The sequence below is a fragment of the Lepidochelys olivacea genome, assembly GCF_965140295.1.
Source record: "Lepidochelys olivacea isolate rLepOli2 genome assembly, chromosome: 14".
Classification (NCBI taxonomy): Eukaryota; Metazoa; Chordata; order Testudines; family Cheloniidae; genus Lepidochelys; species Lepidochelys olivacea.
Genome location: NC_140424.1, coordinates 35240099 through 35266437, shown reverse-complemented (window position 1 = coordinate 35266437; position 26339 = coordinate 35240099). Strand labels below are relative to the sequence as shown.

Sequence of the window (26339 nt, the reverse complement as noted above, 5' to 3'; positions counted from 1 at the left end):
TTCATCAGAGAAACGCAGACATTTTATTCTTGTTGAATAACCTCCACCCAGTCAGTTTCCTCAGGGAAGCTTTGATTTCCTTGTTCCTTATGCTGTAGATGATCGGATTCATCACTGGCGGCAGCACGGAATAGAGAACAGCCACCACGAGATCCAGAGCTGACGGAGAGCTGGAGATGGGTTTCATGTGGGCAAAGACAACAGTGGAAAGAAACATGGAAATTACAATGAGGTGAGGAAGGCATGTGGAGAAGGTTTTATGTCGGCCCTGCTCAGAGGGGATTCTCAATACCGTGGTGAAGATCTGAACATATGTCACAATTATAAAAACAAAGCAACTTAGGGTTAAACACACACCAAATTCAATAACCCCAACTTCACTGAGGTACGAGTTAGAGCAGGCGAGCTTGAGTAGCTGGGGGATTTCACAGAAGAACTGATCCACCATGTTGCCTCCACAGAAGGTTATCAAAAACGTGTTCCCGGTATGCAATGAAGAATAGAGAATTACACTGATCCCGGCACTGGCTGCCATTTGGACACAAGCTGTCCTGTTCACTATAGTCTTATAGTTCAGTGGTTTGCAGATGGCAACGTATCGATCATATGCCATGATGGTGAGTAAGGCGAAGTTGGCTCCAGCAAAGAAGATGAGGAAAAAGACTTGGGTGACACATCCAGCATAGGAAATGGACCTGGTGTTCATAAGGGAATTGGCCATAGATTTGGGGATGGTGACAGAGATGGAGCCGAGGTCTAGGATGGACAAACTCATCAGGAAGAAGTACATGGGGGTGTGAAGGTGGTGGTCAAGAGCTATGGCTATGATGATGAGAAGATTCCCTGTCAGGGCTGCCAGGTAAAGCACTAGAAACACCATGAAGTGCAAAATCTGCAGCTCTCGAACATCAGAGAATCCCAGGAGAAGGAACTCGGTCACGGTGGTTTGGTTGGACATTTTCTTTCTTAGTTCATGGTGTGATGGCTGTGGAGGAAAGGACAAGAGCAATGGTCAGGGGTATAGTGAGAGAGGGAGTGACTGATTCCCCTCTCCATGATTTCTCATGGTGTGAATGTCAAAGGGACACAGCACTTGTCACTTCCATTGACTGGAGTAGTGAGGGCTCCTCACCGCTCACAACCAGAGCACTACTCTGGTGCGTTATCACAGGAGTGTAAATTGGCATCGCTCCCTTAAAGTCACTGGAGCTGGGTCAGTTTTACACCATCTGAGGATCTGGCCCAAGATGTGGCTTGATCAAATGCAGGATGAAAGATGGAACAAAGTACAACCCAAATCCAACAATCTGAGCCAAAATTATGCCCCTATTGCTACAGACAGCAGGCTCACAACTTGGCCAACTCAACTACTAAAATGCCAGCACAGTCTGATTCCCACTTAACTGAGAAATACAGCACAGAATCACCCAGCTTCCCACATGGCAGCTTTTCTGTGATGATTCCACCCCAACATCCCACATACCGCCTGATGCCTACTTACACGTTGATTTATGGCACCAGATCCCAGCTGCACTCCCATTGCTGGGTGATGCTGGGCTGGTCGCATTGCTAGGTTGTGTGGTTCCCCCCTGTGACTTTATTTCTGTGCTGTGTGAGTCAGGAGACTTCGGTTCTAGTCTTCCCTCTGTCACTTTGTGACCATGGAGCAGTCACCGCTGCCTCTCTTTCCTCCCCTTCCCTTTGTCTGTCTCGTGTACTTTGAATGTGAACTCTTTTGGGGATGGATTGTGTCTTCCTGTGTGCATGTTCTGTGCACATGTTGACAGTATTTTTGTTTAGCAGGCAGCAGTGTGGGACAGAGGCTATGATGGTAGAAGTGGAGATCTGGGTTCTAGTTCCATCAACCTCCTGCCTGTCCTTGGGTAGGATAAAGAGAGACAGCCTTTGTCTGGGAGCTTCGACTCTCAGGGCTTTAGTTTAGAGAGGTTAGTATGTTTAAAACACATTCTCTGGGCTACCAACTTTGCTACTTACTCAGTTTTACCATCCTGCAGCTACCCCTTTGAAACAGACAAACACGGTTGCAATAGAGGGAATGGGGTTGGAAATTATGGTGTTATTGGACAATATTCATGTTCCCCACCCTGCCAAAAAGCTAAGTTTCCAGGTAGGAGTAGTCAGACAATTTCTACTTTACTTCAAAGGAAAATTCAATTTTCAGTTGAATATATTTTCATGGAAAGTCTCTGATATCCATAAAAATGAAAACTTTTTTTGATTATGCCTAAAAATTTTCAGGTTCCAACAGTTTTAGGCTGAAGCTGTTTGGTTCTCACAACCTCAATGAAAAATCAATTTTTTCTGGTGGAAAAAAAAATCTGATCATCTCTACATATCTGCATAATTTGATAGTAAAAGTCTTAAAGAGTTCTAATTGCAATTCATATTTCTGATATTATATTTGCCCCATATATTAATACTCTAACATATTTAATTGAAATAGAAAACTTACTTTGTTGGTCTTTATTCCAATTTGCGTTGCATTTGATCCGACTGTGTTAGGAATCATTGGTCATTATCTATCTATCTATTCACCCACTGCCAGGATTGTTTGGTTCTCTCTCTCTCTCTCATGCCCCCATCACTGTAGTATCCACCAGCTGTTGTCGCATCCCTTCGCTGGATGTCCTGAGTTGCAGGGGGTCTCTCTGCAGTTCCTAGCACAGATGGGCGCTCCCTGCTTCCCTCCTAGGGCAGGCTTGGGTGAAAGTGATGGACTAAATGGGATCAGGGACTGAAAGTCAGTCCCAGCTCTCGAGCTGATCCTGGTTTGTGCCAGCTTCAAACAAGGGCACAGCCCAAGATATCCCTGCTCTGGGGCTAAATAGCTGAATCTGATCTCCAGGGCTGTGAGCCCAGCTCTGCTCTCACCTCAGGAGCAAACCATCCTGACAACCTGCCCTAGCTGACCCTAACCCCCCAGAGGGGGAACAGCACCTGCCCTGCATCTCACATGATGAGAGCATCTCTTGAAGGACCTTTAGCTAAAAACAAGGCAGGGCTGGATCACAAAGGGGGTCCCCACAGGATGGCAAAATAAAACATATATTTGTAGCACAGACATGGGATCTACAATAGCTAAGAACCGCTTGGCATCAGAGTCTCAGATGGCCTGGAATAGCCTGTTCCTTCATTAACTCCACGTAGTCACCTCTAGGGGAGCAGAGGTGTTTTTCTCCTGCATTGCACCAGCAGCTCTTGGGATGCAGCCACCAGAGGAACAGACAGCTCAGGCTGCCCTGGCTGCTTGAAGTTCCTCACTAAGAGACAAACACTAAAAACTAAGGACCAGGTCCTGAGCTGGTGTAAATTGATACACTTCCATTGACTTCAGAGTAGCGTGGGCATCTGATCTTCAACTTTTATTGGGATGAATAGCCCAGGTCTTTTCCTTTCTTTCTTTCTTTCTTTCTTTCTTTCTTTCTTTCTTTCTTTCTTTCTTTCTTTCTTTCTTTCTCAGTAGTAACATTTTTTTCCTTCCGGCAGACAACATTAAAATAAAAGGCTCCTTTGGCTGCAGATGCACTGTTTAAAAATGTGTAATTTACACGAGACATTCATGTCAGAGAAACTGATGAAATACAAAGAGCCAGAGAGTAGAAATCAGCCCGAGACCTATTGGAATCAATGGTTCTGATCCTCAGCAAGTTCAAATCAGGGTAGCTCCACTGGAGTGAATGGGTCAATGCCCCAGTTTCTGTAAATCACCTCTAGCTGCGTTGGACTCAGAGGGTCCAGATCCCCAAACAGCTGTTGTGTAAATCAGCCCCAGCCCCACTGAAGTCAATTAGACCAGTTCCTCAGCGAATGTAAATTGACAGAGTGCTATGGAACTCGGCCAGGTTACATGAGCTAAATATCTGTGCCATGATGTCGAGTTTTTTGTTTGTTCCTGTCTCTGAGATTCTCATTGCTGAACTTCACAATCCCATCTCAATGCTCCTGGAATATTCCAATAGCAGGGTTCATAGAAACCTGCAAGATGGGTACCCAACCAGTAAATGAACTGATGAATATTATTACCATCACAGCAATGCCCTTCTAGTTAAGGTTGCATCATGACTTCTGTTTAAAGGTCCTCCTTTCTTAAAAAAAAAAGAAAAAGGAAAAAACAGAAGATAAGCTTAGTCAGATTCTTTTGAAATTTAATGTGCCTTAGGAGGGTGCAGGGTTGGATTAGTGACTTAAATGTGGGGTCATTTGAGTGAAGGGTTGTGGAGATATGAGCCCAGTTACAAGTTTCTAGGTTTGTTTATTTTGCTCAAAGCTAGAGATCAAACTATTGATGTGATGCAGGTCAAACTGGTCTCAATCTGTCTCATTTTACCCAAGGTAGTGCATGGCCCCAACTAAATCTTGGGGGACCCAAAATGAGAATGGAATTTAAGAAAGTCTGCGTGTTTGATTGTGCTCTTGTGCCAATACAGAAGGAGGGCTAGCGGATTTCCATTCCCGACATTTTGTATGGTTTAAAGCTCAGTTTCTGGAAGTGCACTAGAAGCTGAATGGTTACTTGGATAGCTTTGAAATTTGGGTGCCTCAGGCAGGCACGGGGTAGCATTCGAGTTCCAAATTTGTTGTCATTTGACCAAGGGCTTCTGGAGTTATAAGCCCCTCCATAACTTCCAGTTTCCTTCTGTTGCCTTGTACTGTTAAACTGCGAGGTACGAATGATGGGATCGATCACAGACCTCATTGAGATTGACGGCTGTGAATTCATCCTTCAATTAACATAACTAACAATAAGTTAACCAAAAACCCCCACCTTATGCTTTGTCTACACTACCAGTTTTGTCGGTCGGGATGTGAAAAAACCACCCCGACCGACAAAAGTTTGACCGACCCAAGCGATAAGGGAAGAAAGATCCGAAGGGTAGACACGGCAGTAAAGGTAAAAGCTGTAAGGTCCATAGTGTTGACATGGCCTAACTCTATTGAGTTACTCACTGGGTGAGTAAGAGGAGAAACAACTCCATTTACTCGACTAGAGTTACTCTTTATTTACACCAGGCTGAAGGCGAGCAGAATGAGTCTCCCTGAGTCCAGTGGAATCACTCCTGGTTTGCATGGGGGGAGCGTATCCGCACCAATGACCAGTGTGGGAACACACAGGGATGCCATTAAAGTCTCTCTGTTTGAACTAGGGTAAGTCAGCTTGGAAGCCCCAGCCCATGTTTGTAGCTCTCTCCGTTCCTAACTGTGCAACCCTGGACTAGGTCACTTCATTTCCTTCCCCACCTACATTTCCATCCATACAAATGTCCTTTGCTTGATGTGGCCACCTCTCCATGGAATGGGAGAAAATGAAACAAAAACCTGTGAAGTGAAGAAATTTCATTGAAGAAATTTGCTCTAATTAACACACGGCGTGCACCTCTATGATCAACCCCTGGAACTGCTGAAGTCAGTGGGAGCATTGCTAGTGACGGCAGTGGGATCAGGACCAGGCCTTCCCTGCTATGTCAGAGCTGAGGGTTGTGTGACTGACAGAAAAAGACTATTTCTATCAGGAAATTGCAAATTAATTTGAGATGGGCCCAGCTCAGACACTGGGCTCTTTCTTGGGATCCTCACTTCCCCAACACTCAGGCGAAGGGGCTTAGGATCTGAGGTTCTGGTTCCACACTAAAGCCCATCCCTACAGAATCCACCTTTACTTTGACTGGCAACAATTGGCTCCTTTGATGGCTATCGCAATCTCCATGGCGAGACCATGTAGTGAAGGGGACTGGGAGCCCGATCTACCCTCTCCCATTTTGAGATGATCTCTTCAAGTCCGCGCTGGTCCATGGTCTCTGCTGAGGCTGCTCACAGGGGATTAACACATTCTAGTTTGGATGGATGAGATGTTTGGTGAGTGCTTTCATGACGTGTCCAAGGAAATGAGGCACAAAACCAATTTTTCACAGAGCTCAGAAGGAGAGGACATTGGGGCACTGCTCACTGGGGCTGGGTTGAATAGGTGACCTAGACATGAAAGCAGCTGCTTCATCTGTTATTTCCCAAGCCAGCATGTCCCATCCTGCGCCGAGATGGCTATAGCATTCATGTGGACATGCGGTGTGAACTGAGACCTCCTCTCCTTTCATATGTCCAGTGCTGGAAGCGAAGACCAGGGACTGTCCTGCTCTCTAAAGATGGCTTTTCCGGGAACAGAGAGACAAGATGAGTGAGGTAATATCTAGTGAGTAGAAAACAGCTCAATAGAGTGGGCACCATGTATCCCGGGTACTAATTGTTGATTTCCATGGAGAGGCCCCAGGAATGGGCTTGGCCCTCTGGGGGGACCTGTAACCGACTCTGCAGCATCCTGTGTAATTAGAGCAGAAGCAAGGGGGTGTGGGTGCTGCAGAATCTGGAACAATACAGTGGACACTTGCTCGAGGATGCGAGCTATGACAGGGATTTTCAGAGTGGTTTCAGGGAAACAGGTGCCCAATGCCCATTGTCTGCACAATGGAAGTTAGATGCTTAACTTTCTTAGGGTATGCCTACACTACGAAATAAGGTCGATTTTATAGAAGTCAATTTTTAGAAACTGATTTTATTCAATCGATCGCGTATATCCCCACTAAGCGCATTAAGTCGGCAGAGTGCGTCCTCAATACTGTGGCTTGCGTCGACTTACAGAGCGGTGCACTTTGAGTAGCTATCCCACAGTTCCCGCAGTTTCCGCTGCCCATTGGAATTCTGGGTTAAGCTCCCAATGCCTGATGGGGCAAAAACATTGTCGCACGTGATTCTGGGTACATGTCGTCAGGACCCCCCTTCCCTCCATCCCTCCTTCTGTGAAAGCAACGGCAGAGAATCATTTCGCGCCTTTTTCTCTGGGTTACCCGTGCAGATGCCATACCACGGCAAGCCTGGAGCCTGCTCAGCTCACCGTACATCTCCTGGGTGCTGCTGGCAGACGCGGTACTGAATTGCTACACAGCAGCAGCCCCTTGCCTTCACGGCAGACGGTGCAGTAGGGCTGATAGCCGGCGTACGTCTCCTGGGTGCTCCTGGCAGACCTCGGTGAGATCGATCGGGGCGCCTGGACAGACATGGCGCTCATCCTCTTAGAGCACTGAATGTGAGCCAGAGACTCCAGGTCATTCTCTTCTTTAAGTTTCATCTCATGGAGATTCAGTCCTGCCTGGAATATCATGACAGCTGGAGGCTTCTGCCTCAGGCTGCTCTCCCAGCCAGCAGCACCGCGTGGTCGCACCTACCCAGCTATAATGATTTAGACCAACTGAGAACCTGCCCCTTCACTTTTAAGAAACCTGTGTAACCCTTCTGCCAGTTGGAGTCGGCAGCAACAAGGGCCGGGTTCAATATCTAGGGGGTCCTTTTCAACAATGCAACACAACACCGACTTGAGTCCCCAACTAGTAACCTGGGACAATTACACATCTCCCGTTGGGCACCTCTAGAGGTAACACTTCCCCTCTCACAAGCACAGAGTCCGAAAGTAGAAAAGAAACTTTTAATAAACAGGGGGAAAGTAAGCTGCCATTCATTTGGGAAAACACTGCAAGCAGGATTCATAACATAAACCATGAGCAAAACACCCACCCCAGAGTATGTTGGGCAGTGTCCTTTTGCCTCAGGTTCTTAAGTCCAGCAACCAAAAGTTCCTGTAACGTGCCCTTCCCTTCACCGCACCCCACTCACAGCTGTTGTCCTTGGTTAGCAAAGACCCAGAGTTCAGAGGTGCATCTGTGGAGTTCACCGCCCACCCTGGTGGACGGAAAGAAAGGCACCTTGCTCTCTCCGCTGTCCAGGCATTTGCTCTGGCCTCTTCCGCTCCGCCCCACCCAGCCAGCCAGCCACCCACAACTCCACTGGCCTTTGGCACCCATGTCCCCTGCTTAGCAAGTGCAGTTAACTTGAGGGTGAGTTCCTCAGTCAGGGCATGTCAAGCACAGTTCTGCTGCCTTTGATTCACACAAGAAGGATACACAACCCTTTATTACCCCTGCCCCAATAACAAAGTGTCTTGTGATCCAACACCAGCCAAAAGTCATCATTCGGGCAAAGCATTCCCATCATGCTGTGTGCCTAGGCAGAGAGGGAGTGTGTGATGGTGTTCCCCGGGCTGCAACCTGGGGCTGTGGGATGGCTGTGGCTCCTGAATTCACTAGCCTGGTGTGTCTTTCACTGTGCTCTGCTAGCGACTAACAGCAAACCCGTCCAGGTGCTATCACTCAGTCCAGAAGCATGTGAAGCCCCACACCCAGCTAGATTGCATGAATGCTCCCAGAGCCACTTGTGAATCACACAAAGAAAGGCACCAGCCAGATCCCCCCAGCTCCCAGCCTTGTACCTCAGGAATATACCGTCTTGCACTGCTCAAGGCATTTAGGCACCTACCGATGGAGACAGGCACCTACGGAAATTAATCAAAGCTCCTAAGTAAGCCCAGGTGGCTAAATCCCATGGACGTTCAATGGGAGTGAGGCACCTAACCTGCTTAGGTGCTCTTGTAAATCCCACTGGGCACCTATTAGAAAAGGTAGGTGCCTAAATCCCTTTATAATCCTAGCCCTGTGTCTATCTTCTCAAGTTTTAAGGCCTGGGCTTCACCTGAACTTCAGAAACATTACCCCTATCATTTGCAAAAGAGTCTATTGGAGCAAACCTTGGGTTTCTACAACTGATACACCACCATCTGCATCCCTCTGCAATAGCGACCACAGTGGACCTTTTCCAGGGAAATGTAGGTGCTTACAGGGTTAGGCAGTCGCTGCGCAGAGCTTTTGAGGATGTAAATTTTGGACTTGGGCACCGAAATGCTTTTGCGTATTTAGCCCTCGGCTCCTGTTCATTGGGGCTGGGTTTGGACAGGTGACTTAGAGGTGAAAGCAGCAACTTCATCTCTTATCTCCCAAGCCAGCCTGCCCCATCCTGCTCGACAATGTTTGTAGCATCCACGTGGAAATGGGGTGTGAACTGAGACCTCAGCTCCTCTCAAATGTTCAGGGGCCGAAGGCGAGGGACAGTCCTGCTCTCTCAAGTTGCCTTATTGGGGCACAATCTATTCCCAGACCCTGCCACAGCGTGGTGCACACAGCACGGTGTGCCAGGGACATAACATCAGCCCAGGGATTCAGTTACTGAGAGCAACCAAAGCATTCAGACCAAGTGGGGCATCCCCTAGGAAACCCCTGTGAGGAGCACAGAGCTGTGATTATCCCCAGGGGGCATTAGCAGGGGAGAGAGTAGAAAACAGCTCAGCAGAAGGGACCCATTGTTTCATGATCTCTGTGTGTATATAATGTCTGCTGCAGTTTCCACGGTATGCATCCAATGAAGTGAGCTGTAGCTCACGAAAGCTCATGCTCAAATAAATTGGTTAGTCTCTAAGGTGCCACAAGTACTCCTTTTCTTTTTGCAAATACAGACTAACATGGCTGTTACTCTGAAACCTATCATTGTATCCTGGGTGCAAAATCACTGATTTCCCTGGAGAGACCCCAGGAATGGGCTTGGCCCTCTGGAGGAACCAGTGACCGACTCTCCAGCATCCTGTGCAATTAGAGCAGACACAAGGGGCTGTGGGTGCTGCAGAATCTGGAACCGTACAGTGAACTTTCACTGCGGGCCATGAGCGGTGACAGAGATTTTCAGAGTGGCTTCAGGGAATTACATGCCCAACTCCCATTGACTGCACAAAGGCAACTAATGTCCTTAAACCCTTTTGAATATCCCAGACTTAATATACAGAGATTTCTGTCTTGTCCCCTTGTATCCTAATTTTCTTTGCACCACCCTAACCCTAACCGGCCAGATGATTAGCCCAAGGTTCTGAAGTCTGACATTTTTTAGTAGTACATATAGAAGCCCAGGTGGCAGCTGTGCGATTTTCCCTCACTCCCCACTTCCCGCTCGTGTGCTTCTCCCCTGCCCTGGAGGGACCCTTGCTATATAGGACAGAAGATTCCTTTCTGCATACTTCTGAACCTCTCTATAGTAATGGAGCACAAGAGTGCAAATCTATTTCCAGTGATGCCTACGTTTGTGTGTTGGAGGCATGTCTTCTAGAAACCGCACAAAGACCCCCAGTCCATTTCTTAAGGCCACCATGAAGCCATCACAAGGCACAAACTTCGATGCTTATGCCAACATAGTCACTCGCGGCCTAGCGGGGAAATGGTCCCTGTGCACCCCTAGGCAGTGATGAAGGCAAGGCTGGATGTTGAACACTGCACAGCTCAGGGATGGATGTTTCTGTCTGGCCAATGATGAAGAGAGGGGCCATTTGTAAAATCTGACAATAGATCATTTTCCACTTGACAAAGCCCTCAGCTGGCATTTTCAAAGAGGCCTCATTTTCAAAGCTACCCAGCTACCACTGCCTGTCAGCTATCCAATGACTATCAGCCTTTCTCGTGTACCCTGCTGGGACCAGATTGTTCTGCATGATCTAGAGGTGAGGTGGTCCCTATCTCAGCTGAGATGGGAGCAGCCTTATATTTTAAAACCTCAAACTCATGAGTCTTTGGTCCTGGGGTCTGTGTCTGGCTCATTTTAAAGGGACAGGGCCATTTGTAGAACCCGTGTCTGGATACGGCTGCAGTTTACAAAGCCCTTCAGTGTTAGGAAGGGCTCAAAAATATGGTTTTTGGATCTGTCTTCAGTCTTCTGGGATGATATTGTTAAAGCCTCTTCGGGACTATCAGACACTCAGGGCTAGATTCACAGAAGGAATTAGGGCCTGATTTTTTTAAGGTATTTAAGCATCTAGTAGGACTTTCAAAACACCCTTTGATTTCAATTGGATTTAGGTACCTAAATGCTTTTGAAAATCCCACCAGGCACCTAAATACCTTTAAAAATCTTGCTTTTAGGTATTCTAACGATGAGCATTGCAGCACCTAACATTTAGGCACTTAGAAAATCCCCATGATTCCTAAAGCCTGTATTTGGAGCCCAGGCTCCCTGTTCAATGAATGGGGAGAGGTAAACACCTAAATGGGATCCACAGTTGCCAGCATGCGGTGGGGAGGTGCCTAACCTGACCACTGGGAGATGATGACTAGACTCGGGTGTGCCACGCTCCGCCCCCTCACAGAGATAGTTGCCTATGTCGAACTGTTGGGTGGCGCCTATCCCTGCTTGTGATGCATACCTGGGAACCCTCTCCTTGGGTCAGGCCCCTCCGGTGTTTTGTGTGAGAAGGAGAAGGCCCTCCTGTTTAACTGTTAGCCCAGTGGTTAGGGTACTTACCTGGCCATGGGGAAACCCCCAGTTCAAGTCCCCCTCTGCCTGAGGAGGAGAAGGGATTTGAAAGGGGATCTGCCACCTTTTGGGTGAGTGTCCTAATCACTGGGCTGTGGGATATTCCGACGTGGGGCTCCCTCAACCTCTCCTGTTCAAGCTGTTCCACTTTGGATTAAATCATTAAAGAATCATTGGTCAGAGAGGGAGAGAGAGCATATGAGAATTACCCTGTAGCCTGGTGGTCAAAGCACTCACCTGGGAGACCCCGTGTCCAGACCCCCTGCTCCAATAACTCTTTAATTATTTTTCCAGACTGGAACAGCTTCAACTGGAGTGACTGTGGGAGCCTCACATCAGAATACCCCTAACACTGACGACATGGACAGTGGCACAGCATCCTTTCTCTGTGCAAGTCCTTGTCAATGTTGCTCTCTCTCTCTCTACTCCATTCATCGGTGTGGTGCCGAAAGTCACTGACACGTCAGGTCCCACAATCCTAATTTTTGAAAGAAGCCAGACGGGGAGAGTAATTCCAATGCACCAATTGCAGGGCTTTATTTGACTGGAAAGGAGAGAAATGGAAAGAGTGTCAGGGTCTGACACCAGTTTGGGGTTATCCTTAAGCCCTATCCATATCCCTAACCCATATTCAACAGGGACTTAAACATGAGTTTACCTTTAAACCTTCAATGGGGCCACTCATATGGTTGAAGATAAGAACGTGCTGAAGTGGCTGCGGAATCAGGACCATTGTACAGAATATTCAAAGGAAATGAGTTTTAAATTCATAATCATGAGTGTTTGGAGCAGATCCTCAGCTGGTGTAAATTCTCAGAGATCTATTGACTTCAATAGAGCTATGCCAATTTAAATCAGCTGAGCACTGGCCTGAGGCCCGGCTTGACTCAGCCTTGTCTGGGATGATTTAGTTGGTGTTGGTCCTGCTTTGAGCAGGGGATTGGACTAGATGGCCTCCTGAGGTCTCTTCCAACCTGTCTGTGATACTTCCAAGCAAACCAGAGTATGTTAAAAATGTATCCGGTCAAAACAGCTCAAAGTTCAAACACTAAGTGCATTAGGATGAGCTGTTTGTAAATGAGCGATGGAGTAAGATATAGTCATACAAAATATTTGCGAAATAATGTGTAATAAGGAGTACTTATAAGAAAATCATGATCTGGACATTCATTAACAGGAAAAGAAGCACAATAATTTGCACAATAATTTCCATAGATTATTCATTATCTAGTGTGACAGGGTCAGGCCAGATGGTTACAGGAGAGTAGTAGAAGGCAGATATATTAGTCCCAGGTTAAGTAGGTCCCTTTCCTCTGGGTAAGGTAACAGGGAAGGTTTTTTTTTTTTTTTTTTTTAAACAGAAAGGAAATTTATTCGTAACAGTTACAAAGAATACAAAAGAATAAAAAAAAAACTTAGCAACAAAACAACGCAATCAAAAGGTATAACACAACAGCTTTCAGGAGGGAGAGGTGTTCAGGTTAGCCCAGGCCCAGAGCGGGGGGGCTTCCTCGACACTCGTGGTCTTCCACCCTCCTGAGTTACCTGGTGGCCTAGAGCGGGGGGGCTTCCTCGACACTCGTGGTCTTCCACCCTCTCGAGTTACCTAGTGCCGCGCCCAGGGTCACCGACCCTCCCTCTCCTGAGAGTGCCCGACAAGATGGGCACGGCTGCGGGGTGGGTGGTTGGGAGGGAGGGGGGTACACCCATGTATTATAGGACCCCTCCTAGAAGACAATAATGATGGTATTCACAGCAACTAACGGCTGTGACTGGCGGCTCTCGCTCTTTCCCTCAATCAGAGGGTCAGACGGAGGGAACCGGACGGGGTCACCGAGCAGAGAACCCCGGACAGCGCCCACCGCTCCTCGAAGGTGTCAAGGGAGTCGGTGGACGCTGCCCAGAGGAACTCCGCCCGGATACGTGAATGTACTGAGAGTCGGAAAACGGCCTCACAATCGCAGGACGCCTCATGAGCCAACCTCCGCTCTCTGGTCTTATAAATGGCTGTTTTAGCCAAGGCTAGGAGGAGGCTAACCAGGAGATCCCGCGACTTGGTGGGGCCACGGATGGGGAGTGTATAGATAAAGAGGTGGGGAGAAAAATGAAGCCAAAAGCGCAAAAGAATATTTGTGAGGAGCCGAAAAAGAGGCTGCAATCTGGCACACTCTAAATAGACGTGCGCCAGGGTTTCCCTCACGTTGCAAAAAGGGCAAGTCTCCGGAAGGGAGGTAAAACGTGTCAAAAACACGCCCGTGCTCACAGCCCCGTGAAGGAGCCGCCAACTGATGTCCCCGACGGGCCTCGGGACCAAGGTGGAGTACAGGCTGGCCCACCGAGGTTGCTCACCCTCCAAAGGTGGTAAGAGATCTCGCCACTTTGTATCGGGGCGGGACACCAGGGTGCGGGCATGAAGGGTATGGAGCGTGAGTGTATATAAATATTTCCGTGATGCAACTTGAAAACCGACCGGTTGCAGTTCATGCAGCCGGCTCGCAGTGAAAGGATGAGGGGTGTGTTGGGATCGACAGAGTAGGGGCCCGATGGAAAGGTCCGGCGGGCCTGGGGTAAGGGATGGGCGGGGCGCGCCCTCGCACAAGGCTCGGCTAACATAAGCCCGAGCGGCGGGGGTCAGAGCGGCCTCCACCTCCTGAAGCACGCGCCGGGGGGTGCGAAGGCTGGAGAGCCCCATGCGTCGAGCGAGCGTCAGGGGATCCAGCCAGTCCCCCCGGTCGTAGTCCAGGAGGTCCCCGACCCTCGTAACTCCCGCCAGGACCAACCTCTGGCGCACCGTGCGGGACTCCGCCGCCTGCACACAAAGTTGGGGGTTGTGTAGCAGGGGTTCCGTGAGGAGATCTGCCCCCACGATGGCCGCCACGGACCTGGTCGTTGAAAACAGTTTCCAGGCCCGGAGGAGGTCCTGGTAGAAATCCGGCAGCCCGGAGAGGTCTCGCGGAAAACCTCTCGGACAAAGATAAAAGAGCTGTCGGTCATAGCGGAGCCCATGGAAGCGGCGTAAAAAGGCATGCGCCAATATGCTCCACGGCGAACTACCTGCACTATAAAGGAGCCTCTGCAGGGCCTGGAGGCGGAAAACGCGGACCTGAGTGTACAGACACTTCAGGCCCTGCCCTCCTTCCTTCAGGGGCAAGTGGAGAACTCCAACAGGGGCCCAGTGCAATCCTGACCAAAAGAACTCCAGAATCAATCTCCGGAGGTGGGACAGGAAACCCGGGGCCGGGGCTAGGGTGTTGAGCCGGTACCAGAGCGTGGACAGGACTAGTTGGTTAAGCACCAGTGCTCTCCCCCGAAGGGAGAGACATCGGAGTAGCCTCGTCCATTTCCTGATCCGCTCAATCACGCCGCCTTCCAAATTTTGCCAGTTCTCCGGCGGAGAAGGGTGCGTGGCAGAAAGGTAAACGCCGAGATAGAGCAGAGGGCCGGCACTCCACCGGATGGTCTGAAGCGCGGGTGGGAGGGGGCTTACCTGCCGCCAGCCCCCCACCGCCAAGCCAGAGCTCTTGACCCAGTTGACTCGGGCGGAGGAGGCTGCCGAAAAGATGGCTTGGCATGCCTCCACTCGCGCCAAGTCGCCCGGGTCCTGGACCACGAGGAGGACGTCATCGGCGTACGCCGACAGGACCAGCCGCAGCTCCGGCTCCCGCAGCACCAACCCCGTCAACCTCCTGCGGAGGAGACAGAGGAAAGGCTCGATCGCCAGAGCGTACAGCTGGCCTGAGAGGGGACACCCCTGCCGCACCCCTCGCCCGAAGCTGACCGGTTCGGTCAGGGTCCAGTTGAGCCTAACCAGACACTCCGCGGAGGCGTACAGCACCCGGAGAAAACTCACAAACTGAGGTCCGAATCCAAACGCTCGCAGGGTGCTCAGGAGGTACCCATGATCTACCCTATCGAACGCCTTCTCTTGATCGAGAGACAGGAGGGCGAACGACAGACCGTCTCTCCGCCCGAGTTCCAAAAGGTCTCGGACTAAAAAGAGGTTGTCAAAAATGCTGCGACCCGGGACAGTATAGGTCTGGTCTGGGTGAATCACGTCCGCCATCACGGACCCTAGCCGCAGCGAGATTGCTTTCGCTACGATTTTATAATCCGTGCTAAGGAGTGAGAGGGGACGCCAGTTTCGTAAGTCGCGGAGGTCCCCCTTCTTCGGCAGCAAGGCGAGCACCGCTCGTCTGCACGAGAGAGGGAGGACCCCGCCCTGCAAGGACTCAGCCCAGACAGTGACTAGGTCTGGGCCAAGGATGTCCCAGAACGCGCGGTAAAACTCCACGGTCAGCCCGTCCATGCCCGGAGATTTATTGGTGGGCATGCGACGGAGGGCTTCCGAGAACTCGGCCAGGGTGAGAGGCAGCTCTAGCCGGTCTCGGTCGCCCACGCTGACCGTGGGGAGTTCCTCCCAGAGCACCCCGCAAGCGCCAGGATCGGTCGGATCCGGGGAGAAAAGGTTTGCGTAGAAGTCACGGGCCCTCCCACACATCTCCTCCGGATCCGTGAGGGGGGTGCCGTCTTCCGCTAGAAGGCAGGTGACGTGTTTTTTGGCCCCCCTCGTTTTCTCCAGGGCGTACAAGAAGCGGGAGCCGCGATCCATCTCCTGAAGGAGGCGGATGCGGGACCGGACAAAGGCACCTCGGGCCCGGTGGTCCTCGAGGGCTCGAAGTTCCTCCCGCTTCTCCCGGCACGCTCCGCAGAGGGACGGGTCCCCGGGGCTGGCGGCCAGGCGCCTCTCCAGCTCTAAGACCTCCCGTTCCAACTGCTCTATCGCCGCATTTCTCCGTCGGCTGGTGCCCCGAGTGTAGTTGCGGCAGAAGAGCTTGGCGCGCACCTTCCCTAAATCCCACCATCGCCGCACCGAGGGAAAGGCACGCCACTGCTCTCGCCAGGCCAGCCAAAACTCCCGGAAGGACATCACAAAGCTCTCGTCCTCCAACAGGCTGTTATTAAAGTGCCAGTAAGCCGGCCCCGGTCCCTCTGCACGGAGGGAGACCGTGACGGCAACCAAATGATGGTCGGAAAAAGGGGCCGGCCGAATGGTGGAGGAGTGGGCCTGTGAAAGATGGAGACGGGATAGATAAATACGGTCTAACCGAGAGCGGTGCGACCGACGGGCCTCCACCCGAACGAAGGTGAACGTGGAAGTATCATCTGGGTGATGGTCACGCCAGACGTCCACTAGGGAGTGATAGTCGACTATGTCTCGAAGAATGGTCGCGGCGGCCGGGCTCGGCTCGGCCCCCGAGCGGTCCCGTTCCTCGAGGGTGGTGTTAAAGTCCCCTCCCAGGATCAGGCACTCGTGTGAATCCAGGGTGTCGAGAAATTCGGACACCTGCTGGTAAAATTGCGGCCGCTGTGAGCTCACTTGCGGGGCATAGATATTAACAAAATTGACCACGAGCCCCTCCAAACGAACTCGGAGGTGCAACAAGTGGCCCGGCACGGCCTCAGTGACTCCGAGCACCTCGGGCCGCAGGGTGGGGGAGAACAGGGTCGCCACTCCAGCTTGCCAAGCCGTGCAGTGGCTAAAGTATACCCCGTCCCCCCATTCCAGCCGCCACCTATCCTCGGCGGTTGGGTCCGTGTGGGTCTCCTGCAGGAAAACCACAGAGTACCTCCCCTCCCGAAGGTAGGAGAGCACCTGGGACCTGCGGAGAGCCATCCTACAGCCCCTGGTGTTCAGGGTTACAATGATGAGAGGTGTCATGCGGAGGGCTGGGGGGGTGGGGAGTTCTCAGGGGTGGGGGTACTCATGGCCCCCGGCGGGTCGCGTAGCAACCCGTGTCCCATCCCGTGAGTAAGTAACTCTTTCCGGAAGCTGCGGGCCCGCTCGTAGGCCGCGGCACCGCCCTTCCCTTGCCCTCTACCCTCCCTCATAAGGGCTCTCGCGGCCCGAAGGAGTCGATCAAAGTCCCCCCATTGCTGGAGAGCCAGCTGTGCCCTATCGCGGGCACCACGGCATCGTTTCAAGAACTCCCGTAATGCATGCTGCAGCTCATGGGGGGGTAGGGTTACAACTCCCAGAGCAGTCCCTGGTGGGGCTTTTGATGCAGCTTCGTGGTCCGCTAAGGCGGGTAGGCAGGGTGCGGACCGCCGACGGGGTGTCTGACAGGCTGGGGTTATTAACTCCATCTCGTGCCTTGGGGCGGACGGGGATGGCAGGGGGAAAGGTGCAACTCCTGGGGAGTCGCAACTAGAAAACATAAAGACTGCTCCCTGGGGGGAATCTGCAAAAGGCGGAAAAGAAATAACCCCAGGGGCGGCGGTAGCTTTGCAGGAGGAGGGAGACTGAACCGGAATAGGGGTGGGGGCAGGGGCAGAGGTAAGGCCCTGGGCTTCAGGAGGCGCACAGCGAAAAGAAGGCGCCTCCCGAGCAGGGTCGGGGGTGAAGGGGCAAGGGAGGGGGCTCCGAGGAATGCTAGGTACTGGCTCCGGGGTGGTCGTGGCAGCCATGGCCCCAGGCGGTAAACCACTTTCCGTGGGGTGCTCACCCGGAAAGGCAGTCAGGGGGAAAGGGCAGGGGGAGAGGGGGCCTGGGGTGAGATTGCCCAAATCGAGGCCGGCCGGCAGTAAATCATCCCCTCCCTGGGTGACCGGGGTCAAATCCAGGGCTTCAATCTCTGCGTACACAGAGGAGAGGCCAACTCCCACCACCCCAGGGGCCTCTCCGCTAGGGCCCGCCTCGGCGGTCACATCGGGGTTCGTTGGGAGTTCAGGTGGTATCTGGTTAGAAGGGGCTTCCCCCGGGGCTTCGGAGGGGAGGGTCCCCCGCGGAGGGGGGATTCCACCCTCCAATGCTGGTCTATCTTCACCTCCCGACACCAGCGAATGGATCTCACTCGTGGCCGAGGCGGGAGGCTCAGGGTCGGTACCTCCCTTCCTGGTCTTCCGGGGGGCTTCCGCGTCAGATGAATGCAGCGGAGCTCGAGCCCTCCGCTTGCCTCGCTTCCCCTGGACTACAGTCCAGCCCTCCATGGCGTCGTCCGGGGGTTGAGTAGCAGGGGACGGAGCGGGGCGCGGAGGCAGAGGTTCAGGGGTTTGGGGGGGTAGCGGTAAGGCAGCATTAGGGGCGGGGGGTTCTCCTAGGGGCGAGCCCTCTCCTGCACCCGGTAAAAGCTTTGCCACACCCCCCTCCATAGGCTCTGCCGAGGTGGTTACGGCAAGAGTGGGACTCCCGTGGTCGCCCGGGCGTTGTTGGAGGGGTGCCTCTTGGGCCCGGACGGGGGCAGCGGTGGATCGGGTGGGAGGGGGGGTGGTGTCGGGTGCCGGGTGGCCAGGGGTGTCGGCAACAACAGGGCCGATATCCCGCCGGGTCTCGGGGGTCTCAGGTGCCCCTCTCCCCCGGGCCAAAGGGCAGTCCCTGCGGACATGCCCTGCCGAGCGGCAGAGGTAGCACCGGGCCTCTCCGGTGGAATAAAAGACCCTATAGCGGGCTCCCTGGTAGGGAACTAGGAAGGACCCCTCGAGCGCCTCTCCGTCACGCACCCCCGCCGGCAGTAAAATCTGCACTTGCCGGCGGAACGATAGGACGTGACGGAGGGCGGGGTCCTTGCAGCCTAACGGGAGAGGGCTAATAACAGAAACAAGCTTCCCCAGGGCAGAAAGAGCAGGTAACAGGGCAACATTAGGTAAAAAGGGAGGAACGGAGGTGAGGACGAAGCGAACGCCCAGATCTTCTAGCGGTTCTAGGGGGAGAAACACCCCCCCCACCACTAGGCCCTTCTCCACCGCCTCCTGGGCGGCAGTCTCCGAGGCCAGAAAGAGAACGACCTTCCCATACATCTTGGAGGCCGCCACAATGGCCATGGGTCCTACCACTTTCGCCAACGCCTGCACGTATGCCTCCACGTGGGGCGAGGCGGGTACTAGGAGGCAACGGACACCGTGCTTCCTGGTCAGGGCGGGAAGAGGGCCCCGACTACTAGTAATGGCAGCGGAGGCAGTGGGAGGGCGAGATGAGGAGGCGGCAGGTGAGGGGGGGCCTGTCGCCACCCGGGCATACGTCCTGGGGGCCGGGGGAGGGATGGTCGCAGAGCTGGTGGAGGGAACAGCTGGGAGGGGTGCCGCGATCGATGACGAGGCCACTGTGGTGGGGGCGGCCTCTGCCACGGAGGGTCCAGCGGCATTAGCGGGGCCCTTCCCTTTTGGCCCGCTTCGATTTTTCCGTCTAACTGGGGGGGGGGTTCCTAGAATCTAGTGGGGCAGGAACCAGAGCAGCAGTAGTAATCGCCCCGGTGCCTCCCACTGCCGATGCCCCAGCGGGGGCGGTGGCAGGGGTTCTAACAATGTGGGCGGTGGGGAAATCTTGAGGGGTGGGCAGGAGGGTAGATGGGGAAGGGGCAACCAATTTCGGTGGAGGGGCCTTGCGTCCCTCCTTCTCTGCCATTGTGAGCAGGGAGAGACAGGGAGACACTGGGAGGGGGGGGGGCAAAAATCGGGGTCCGGTAGTAGGGGTAGGCTGTGGGGTAAACAATCCGGGGTGGGGGGTGGGGGGAGGACAACCCACCACAAGTGTCCAAAGAGTCTCGCTTGGTTGGTTATTATGCCTGGGCCAAAAGGCAAAGTCCAAAGCAAACAGCTGGATCCGAAGGCAGATGGCAGATTGCCAGCAGGGACGAAGCAGCGGGGGCCGTGATAGTTGTAATAGTGGTGGGGGGGTTGGGGGCACCGATGGATCTGGGGGTAGCTCCCTGCTACACCCCTGTGCCGCCGCAGGCGCAGCTGAAATGCAGTCAACTCCCCCCCCCGAGGGTAGAAATTCAAAAGAAATCCCTCAGTCTTACGGCCTCTCTCCACGATGATTCATAGCTGCCCGGGAGTTCTCCGGCCTCTGGCGTCTGCTACAGCTGTTGGCTCTGTCCCAAGGCTCTCGGAAAAGGTCCAGGCAAAAAACAAAACAGCTGGGTCTGGGGGGGTCCACTCCCCTCCCCGGACAGCAGGTTGGCAGTCCTCCCCCCCTCCTCCGGGGGTTTCAAGTAAGCAAGGAGCAAAGTCCAAAAGCAGGCACCGGGGGGGGGGGGGGTGCTGGCGACCGGCCAGCACACTGACACAGCTCAAAAAAACGGGAAAAAACGAAACCAAAAAAACAAAGCGTCCGGCCCAAACGCGGGGGGGGAAACTAAGCAAAAGGAAAAGTGTGAAAAATCCGGGCCGGGGGGCCTTAGAAAAGAAAGGAAAGCAAATAGCTCAGGAGCGAGTGAAGAACGATTCCGGCTCCTTAACAGGGAAGGGTCCAGAACAATCAGGAACCTTCTGGAGACAATTAAGACAGACAGGCTGATTGGCTGCAGGTGTTCTAATCAAGAAGCTGCTAGAATCAATTAAGGCAGGCTAATCAGGGTACCTGGGTGTAAAAAGGAGCTCACTTCAGTTTGTGGTGCACGTGTAAGGAGCTGGGAGCAAGAGGCGCTAGGAGTGAGAATGTGGACTGTGGGAGGACTGAGGAATACAAGCATTATCAGACACCAGGAGGAAGGTCCTATGGTGAGGATAAAGAAGGTGTTGGGAGGAGGCCATGGGGAAGTAGCCCAGGGAGTTGTAGCTGTCGCACAGCTGTTCCAGGAGGCACTCTAGACAGCTGCATTCCACAGGGCCCTGGGCTGGAATCCGGAGTCGAGGGCGAGCCCGAGTTCCCCCCAAACCTCCCAACTCCTGGTCAGACACAGGAGGAGTTGACCTGGACTGTGGGTTCACGAAAATGGCCAAACTGCCAACTCCTGGTCAGACACAGGAGGAGTTGACCTGGACTGTGGGTTCACGAAAATGGCCAAACTGAGGGCTGCCGTGAAGCTCCAAGGCGAACAAATCCGCCAATAAGCGCAAGACCCACCAAGGTAGAGGAGAAACTTTGTCACACTAGCTAGCTAGCTCACGTAATTCACAATCAAATAGAAATCTATCATTATCACTAAATGAGGTTGTGAGTTAAGACAAGGAATGGTCCTGTCTGTCTGTCTCTCTAGCTAATCACATACTCTGCTTTTGTCTGTCATATACGAAGTGTACTCAACCATGCACAAAGATGATATTCTAATACTACTAACAGGCCAACTTCTGAGATCCTTTCTCAGCTTAGGTGTGAGTACATCTACACGGGAAGGCGTATGGAACACCAGATCAGTGCACATGATGGCACTTGTCCACTTACACCAGGGCTAGAACAAAATGACCCCAGACAAAAAGACAAGAAGACCCCAGACACCAGTGTTCATGTCACTTACTTTAAAACAGTCTTTCCACCATAGCAAGAATGACACTGTTTTTACATCCCCACAACAGAACGGATGTGGACAAATTGGAGAGAGTCCAGTGGAGAGCAACGAAAATGATTAGTGGGCTGGGGCACATGACTTATGAGGAGAGACTGAGGGAACTGGGGTTATTTAGTCTGCAGAAGAGAAGAGAGAGGGGGGATTTGATAGCAGTGGTGGCAGATGACAGAACAAAGAGCAGTGGTCTCAAGTTACAGTGGGGGAGGTCTAGGTGGGATATTAGGAAACACTATTTCACTAGGAGGGTTACCTAGGGAGGTGGTGGAATCTCCATCCTTAGAGGTTTTTAAGGCCTGGCTTGACAAAACCTTGACTGGGGTGATTTAGTCGGCGTTGGTCCTGCTTTGAGCAGAGGATTGGACTAGATGACCTCCCGAGGTCTCTTCCAACCCTAATATTCTATGATGCTATACTCATTTAGGTTAAAATCATAAAAAGATGCCTAACGTATTGTCAAGGTTCCTTCCCCACTCTGAACTCTAGGGTACAGATGTGGGGACCTGCATGAAAGACCCCCTAAGCTTATTCTTACCAGCTTAGGTTAAAAACTTCCTCATGGTACAAACTTTGCCTTGTCCTTGCACCCTATGCTGCCACCACCAAGTGTGTTACACAAAGAACAGCGAATGAGCCCACTTGGAGACGTCTTCCCCCAAAATATCCCCCCAAGCCCTACACCCCCTTTCCTGGGAAAGGCTTGATCAAAATCCTCACCAATTTGTACAGGTGAACACAAACCCTTGGATCTTAAGAACAAAGAAAAAGCAATCAGGTTCTTAAAAGAAGAATTTTAATGAAAGAAAAGGTAAAAGAATGACCTCTGTAAAAATCAGGATGGTAAATACCTTACAGGGTAATCAGATTCAAAACATAGCGCATCCCTCTAGGCAAAACCTTAAGTTACAAAAAGATACAAAACCAGGAATATACATTCCATTCAGCACAGCTATTTTACCAGCCATTAAACAAAAGAAATCTAATGCATTTCTAGCTAGATTACTTACTAACTTTTTACAGGAGTTCTGAGCTGCATTCCTGATCTCTTCCTGGCAAAAGCGTCACACAGACAGACATACCCTTTGTTCCCCCTCCTCCTCCAGCTTTGAAAGTATCTTGTCTCCTCATTGGTCATTTTGGTCAGGTGCCAGCGAGGTTATCTTAGCTTCTTAACCCTTTACAGGTGAAAGGGTTTTGCTTCTGGCCAGGAGGGATTTTACAGCACTGTGGAGAAAAAGGTGGTTACCCTTCCCTTTATATTTATGACACATATAATTAATAATACAATAATATCCCAACAATCTACACATAATCATGTCAGTAGGAACTAAGCCATGTATAATCCTCTTTTGCACTCTTTTGTCATTGTGGGGAGCAAACCTTCAGTTCGCTCAGAAAACTCCATCAAAGAGATGACATATGGATACTCCCAAGAAGGGACAAACATTGAAAATCCCATCTCACCAAACACTCACCATCTTCTCAGGCCTTTCCACCGCCAAAACCTCCTAAAACAAACAAACAAACCAAACCACCAATCAACCAGTTAAGCAAAAATAAGCTAAAAATCTGACAAACAAACAAACAAAAAACACAACGAACAAATGCATCGATACCTCCATCTGAGTTTTTATCCCAAAATATAAGAAGAGCCAAAGACCTCACCAGGGACTCTGCTATGGCTACTGATTTTATAGGCAAGGGTCTCAGGTAGTATGGTGATCGGTAGCAGTATATGATATATTCCAATCTTATTTACATTGGTGTAAACCTATAGAAACTCCTTTTTTTCCAGAGTCATGTTTGTCTCTATCTTTACTAGTGCAAATACCCAATTCCGCATAAACAGAGTGCACAGTATTTTCTCATGGAGGCAATAATGTCATCAGATTTTATTTATAAAGAAATACAGAATGAAATTGCTACCGAAGGAGACATATGGACATTTTGTTCTTAGTGAATAACCTCCAACCTATCTGTTTACTCAGTGCACATTTGATCTCTTTGTTTCTCATGCTGTAGATGATCGGATTCATCATCGGTGGCAGCACAGAATAGAGAACAGCCACTATGAGATTCAGACGTGAGGTTGAGCTGGAGGTGGGTTTCAGGTAGGCAAAGGTTGCAGTACTAAAGAACAAGGACACCACGGTGAGGTGAGGGAGGCAGGTGGAGAAGGCTTTATGCTCACCCTGCTTAGAGGGGATTCTCAGCACTGCTTTGAAGATCTGAACATATGACACAATTATGAAAAGAAAGCAGCTTAAGCCTAAGAATGAACTAAAGATGAGAAACCCAACTTCAATGAGGTACAAGTCAGAGCAGGCGAGATTGAGGAGCTGGGGGATTTCACAGAAGAACTGATCCACCACGTTGCCTCCACAGAAGGAGATTTTAAACGTGATCCCAGTGTGCAGTGCAGAGTAGAGAATTCCAATGATCCAGGCACTGGCTGCCATTTGGACACATGCTGTCCTGTTCATCACTGTCTCATAGTGCAGTGGTTGGCAGATGGCGACGTATCGGTCGTATGCCATGCTGGTCAGTAAGGCAAAATCTGCTGAAGCGAAGAAGATGACGAGAAAGACTTGGGCAACACATCCAGAATAAGAAATCAATCTGGTGTTCGTGAGGGAACTGGCCATGGATTTGGGGATGATGACAGAGATGGAGCCGAGGTCTAGGATGGACAGATTCATCAGGAAGAAGTACATGGGAGTGTGAAGGTGGCGGTCAAGGGCTATGGCTGTGATGATGAGAAGGTTCCCCAGCAGGGATATCAGGTAAAGCAGTAGAAACACCACAAAGTGTAAAATCTGCAGCTCCCGAATGTCAGAGAATCCCAGGAGAAGGAACTCGGTCACAGCAGTTTGGTTGGACATTTTCTTCCGCACTACACTGTGCGATGTCTGTGGAGGGAATGAGAAAGAAAATGGTCAGGATTAGAGCGACAGAGGAAATGGCCCTGATTCCCCTTTCCCTAATATCTCATTCTATGAATCATAGAATCATAGAATCATAGAATATCAGGGTTGGAAGTGACCCCAGAAGGTCATCTAGTCCAACCCCCTGCTCGAAGCAGGACCAATTCCCAGTTAAATCCCAGTTAAATGAATGTCAAAGGTGCACAGAACTCATCACTTACAATGAGTAGGTGTTGTTAGTGCTCCTCGCCTCTCACAATCAATGAGTCATGTTACCACACTAGTGTAAATTAGGTCAGCTCCTTTAAAGTCAATGGAGCTTCGTCACTTTATCTTATCTGAGGATTTGGCCCAAGGTGTGGCTTGATAAAATGCAATATGAAGGATGGAACAAAGCACACTCCAAACCCAACAATTCTCACAACTTGGGTATGAAACTGATAAACTAAAATTCTAACACAGCCTGATTCTCACTTTGCAGGGCAATATGATGTTGACTCACCCAGCATCGTAAATAGCAGCTCATCTGTCATTTTTCCACCCCAAACTCTGTGCATAGAGGCTCGTTGGAAATTTTCAGCTGTGTTCTTTTTAATGGAGATTGGTTTTTAAGCTAAATAACAACACATCTCAGAATCTGTCTGCTTTTCTCAAACATTTTGGGATTGTTTTATAAAAAAAAATGAAAACTTAAAAAAACAAACTATATTGGTTTTGGAATAAAAAAAATCAGTTTTCAGCAGAAAGTTTTCAGTTGCCAAAAACTGGGGGGGAGGGGGGGGGGAGAAATGGATTTAGGGTGTTCAGTGAAAAGTAAAAATTTTCCTGATGGGAGAAAAATTCCAGTCAGCAGTAGGTATTTGATTAAACTGATGGGAAAGGTCTTAACCAGTTCGTATTGTAATTCATATTTATCATCTTAATTCTTCCCTGTATGTTGATTCCCTAACACATTTAATTGACATAGCAAACTTCCTGTGCTAGTCTTTGTGGATTTTTTCCCAATGGAAGACACATTCAGTCATCCAGCACTAGGATTTTTTGGTCACTATCTATCTATATAGCAGAATCTAGAAGCTAATGGCACAGGTATCTGAGAATCCTTTCAGCCTCATTCTGCGATTGAACTAGACTCAAACCGATTGCTCTCTGCAGACGAGCTGTGAGTAGCTGGCATTGAGCTGCACTGACATTAAAGGACTGATGCTGTGGGAAGGTGATTTATCCATATCTATTTCCTGAGGGCTAGCAGGACTCACGCCCTGGAGTCCTGCACAGCTCAGAAGCAGAGATTCAGAGGCAAGGGCACAGAAACAAAGGTGAGAACGCCAAAAGGGCCATTCAGACCCTCTAGTCTGACCCCAGCATAACACAGGGCGTACAGTCGCCACCGGGGTTCCCTGATTCCAGCCAAGCTTCTGTGTTATCTGTGGGTCAGGATTAAAAGATAGCACCTAACCTGCTCAGATGCTATTGTAAATCCCCAAAGGCGCCTTTCTCCTTCTTTAGGTGCTTAAACCCTTTGTAATCCTGGTCCTGTGTCGATCTTGTTAACTTCCAAGGAAATCCTGGAAATATGGGTTCTAGTCCCATTTACCTCCTGTATGTCCTTTGGCAACATTGAAATAGACTGGCTTTAACTGGTGGTTCAACTCTGAGTCTAAAGGTGCTGGTGTGCATAACATATCAACTGTGGCTATCAGCTCTGCTGCTTATTCAATTTTGACCTTCCAGTAATTATCCCTTTGACACAGAAACAAACCCAGTTTCAAGAGAAAAAATGGTTTTGAAATTATGGTATTATTGAACAGTATTAGTGTTCCCCTCCCTTGTTTAAAGTTCCATTCCAAATTAGAGATGTTTGGAAATTTAGATTTTTTTTGTAGTA

At 50.7% G+C, this 26339-nt stretch overlaps 2 protein-coding genes across 5 annotated transcripts; both read right to left on the bottom strand.

Annotated features, from left to right (window-relative positions):
- LOC311530608 (olfactory receptor 14A16-like) lies at window positions 1–22588 on the bottom strand. 4 transcript variants are annotated; one of them, XM_084647427.1, is made up of 2 exons: window positions 22539–22588; window positions 1–985 (listed from the first exon to the last, which is right to left on the bottom strand). In XM_084647427.1, exon 2 carries the CDS (start codon window positions 956–958, stop codon window positions 5–7), a length of 954 nt encoding a protein of 317 aa, XP_084503553.1. In that variant the 5' UTR covers window positions 959–985; window positions 22539–22588; the 3' UTR covers window positions 1–4. The 4 variants fall into 4 exon arrangements, with proteins under 4 accessions (XP_084503553.1, XP_084503552.1, XP_084503550.1 ...); XM_084647426.1 differs by having other exon boundaries at window positions 22535–22549; XM_084647424.1 differs by lacking the exon at window positions 22539–22588 and adding an exon at window positions 19766–20239.
- An 861-nt stretch (window positions 22589–23449) lies between these two features.
- Window positions 23450–24409, bottom strand: LOC311530599 (olfactory receptor 14A16-like; the record flags this gene model as incomplete). Its single annotated transcript, XM_084647416.1, has 1 exon — window positions 23450–24409. The coding sequence occupies one exon, from the start codon at window positions 24407–24409 to the stop codon at window positions 23450–23452; it is 960 nt and encodes a 319-aa protein (XP_084503542.1).
- Window positions 24410–26339: the final 1930 nt, after the last annotated feature.

What these genes read in the sequence shown, in the direction of transcription:
- LOC311530608 (XM_084647427.1), bottom strand. Translation starts at nt 958, where the DNA reads ATGTCCAACCAAACCACCGTGACCGAGTTCCTTCTCCTGGGATTCTCT.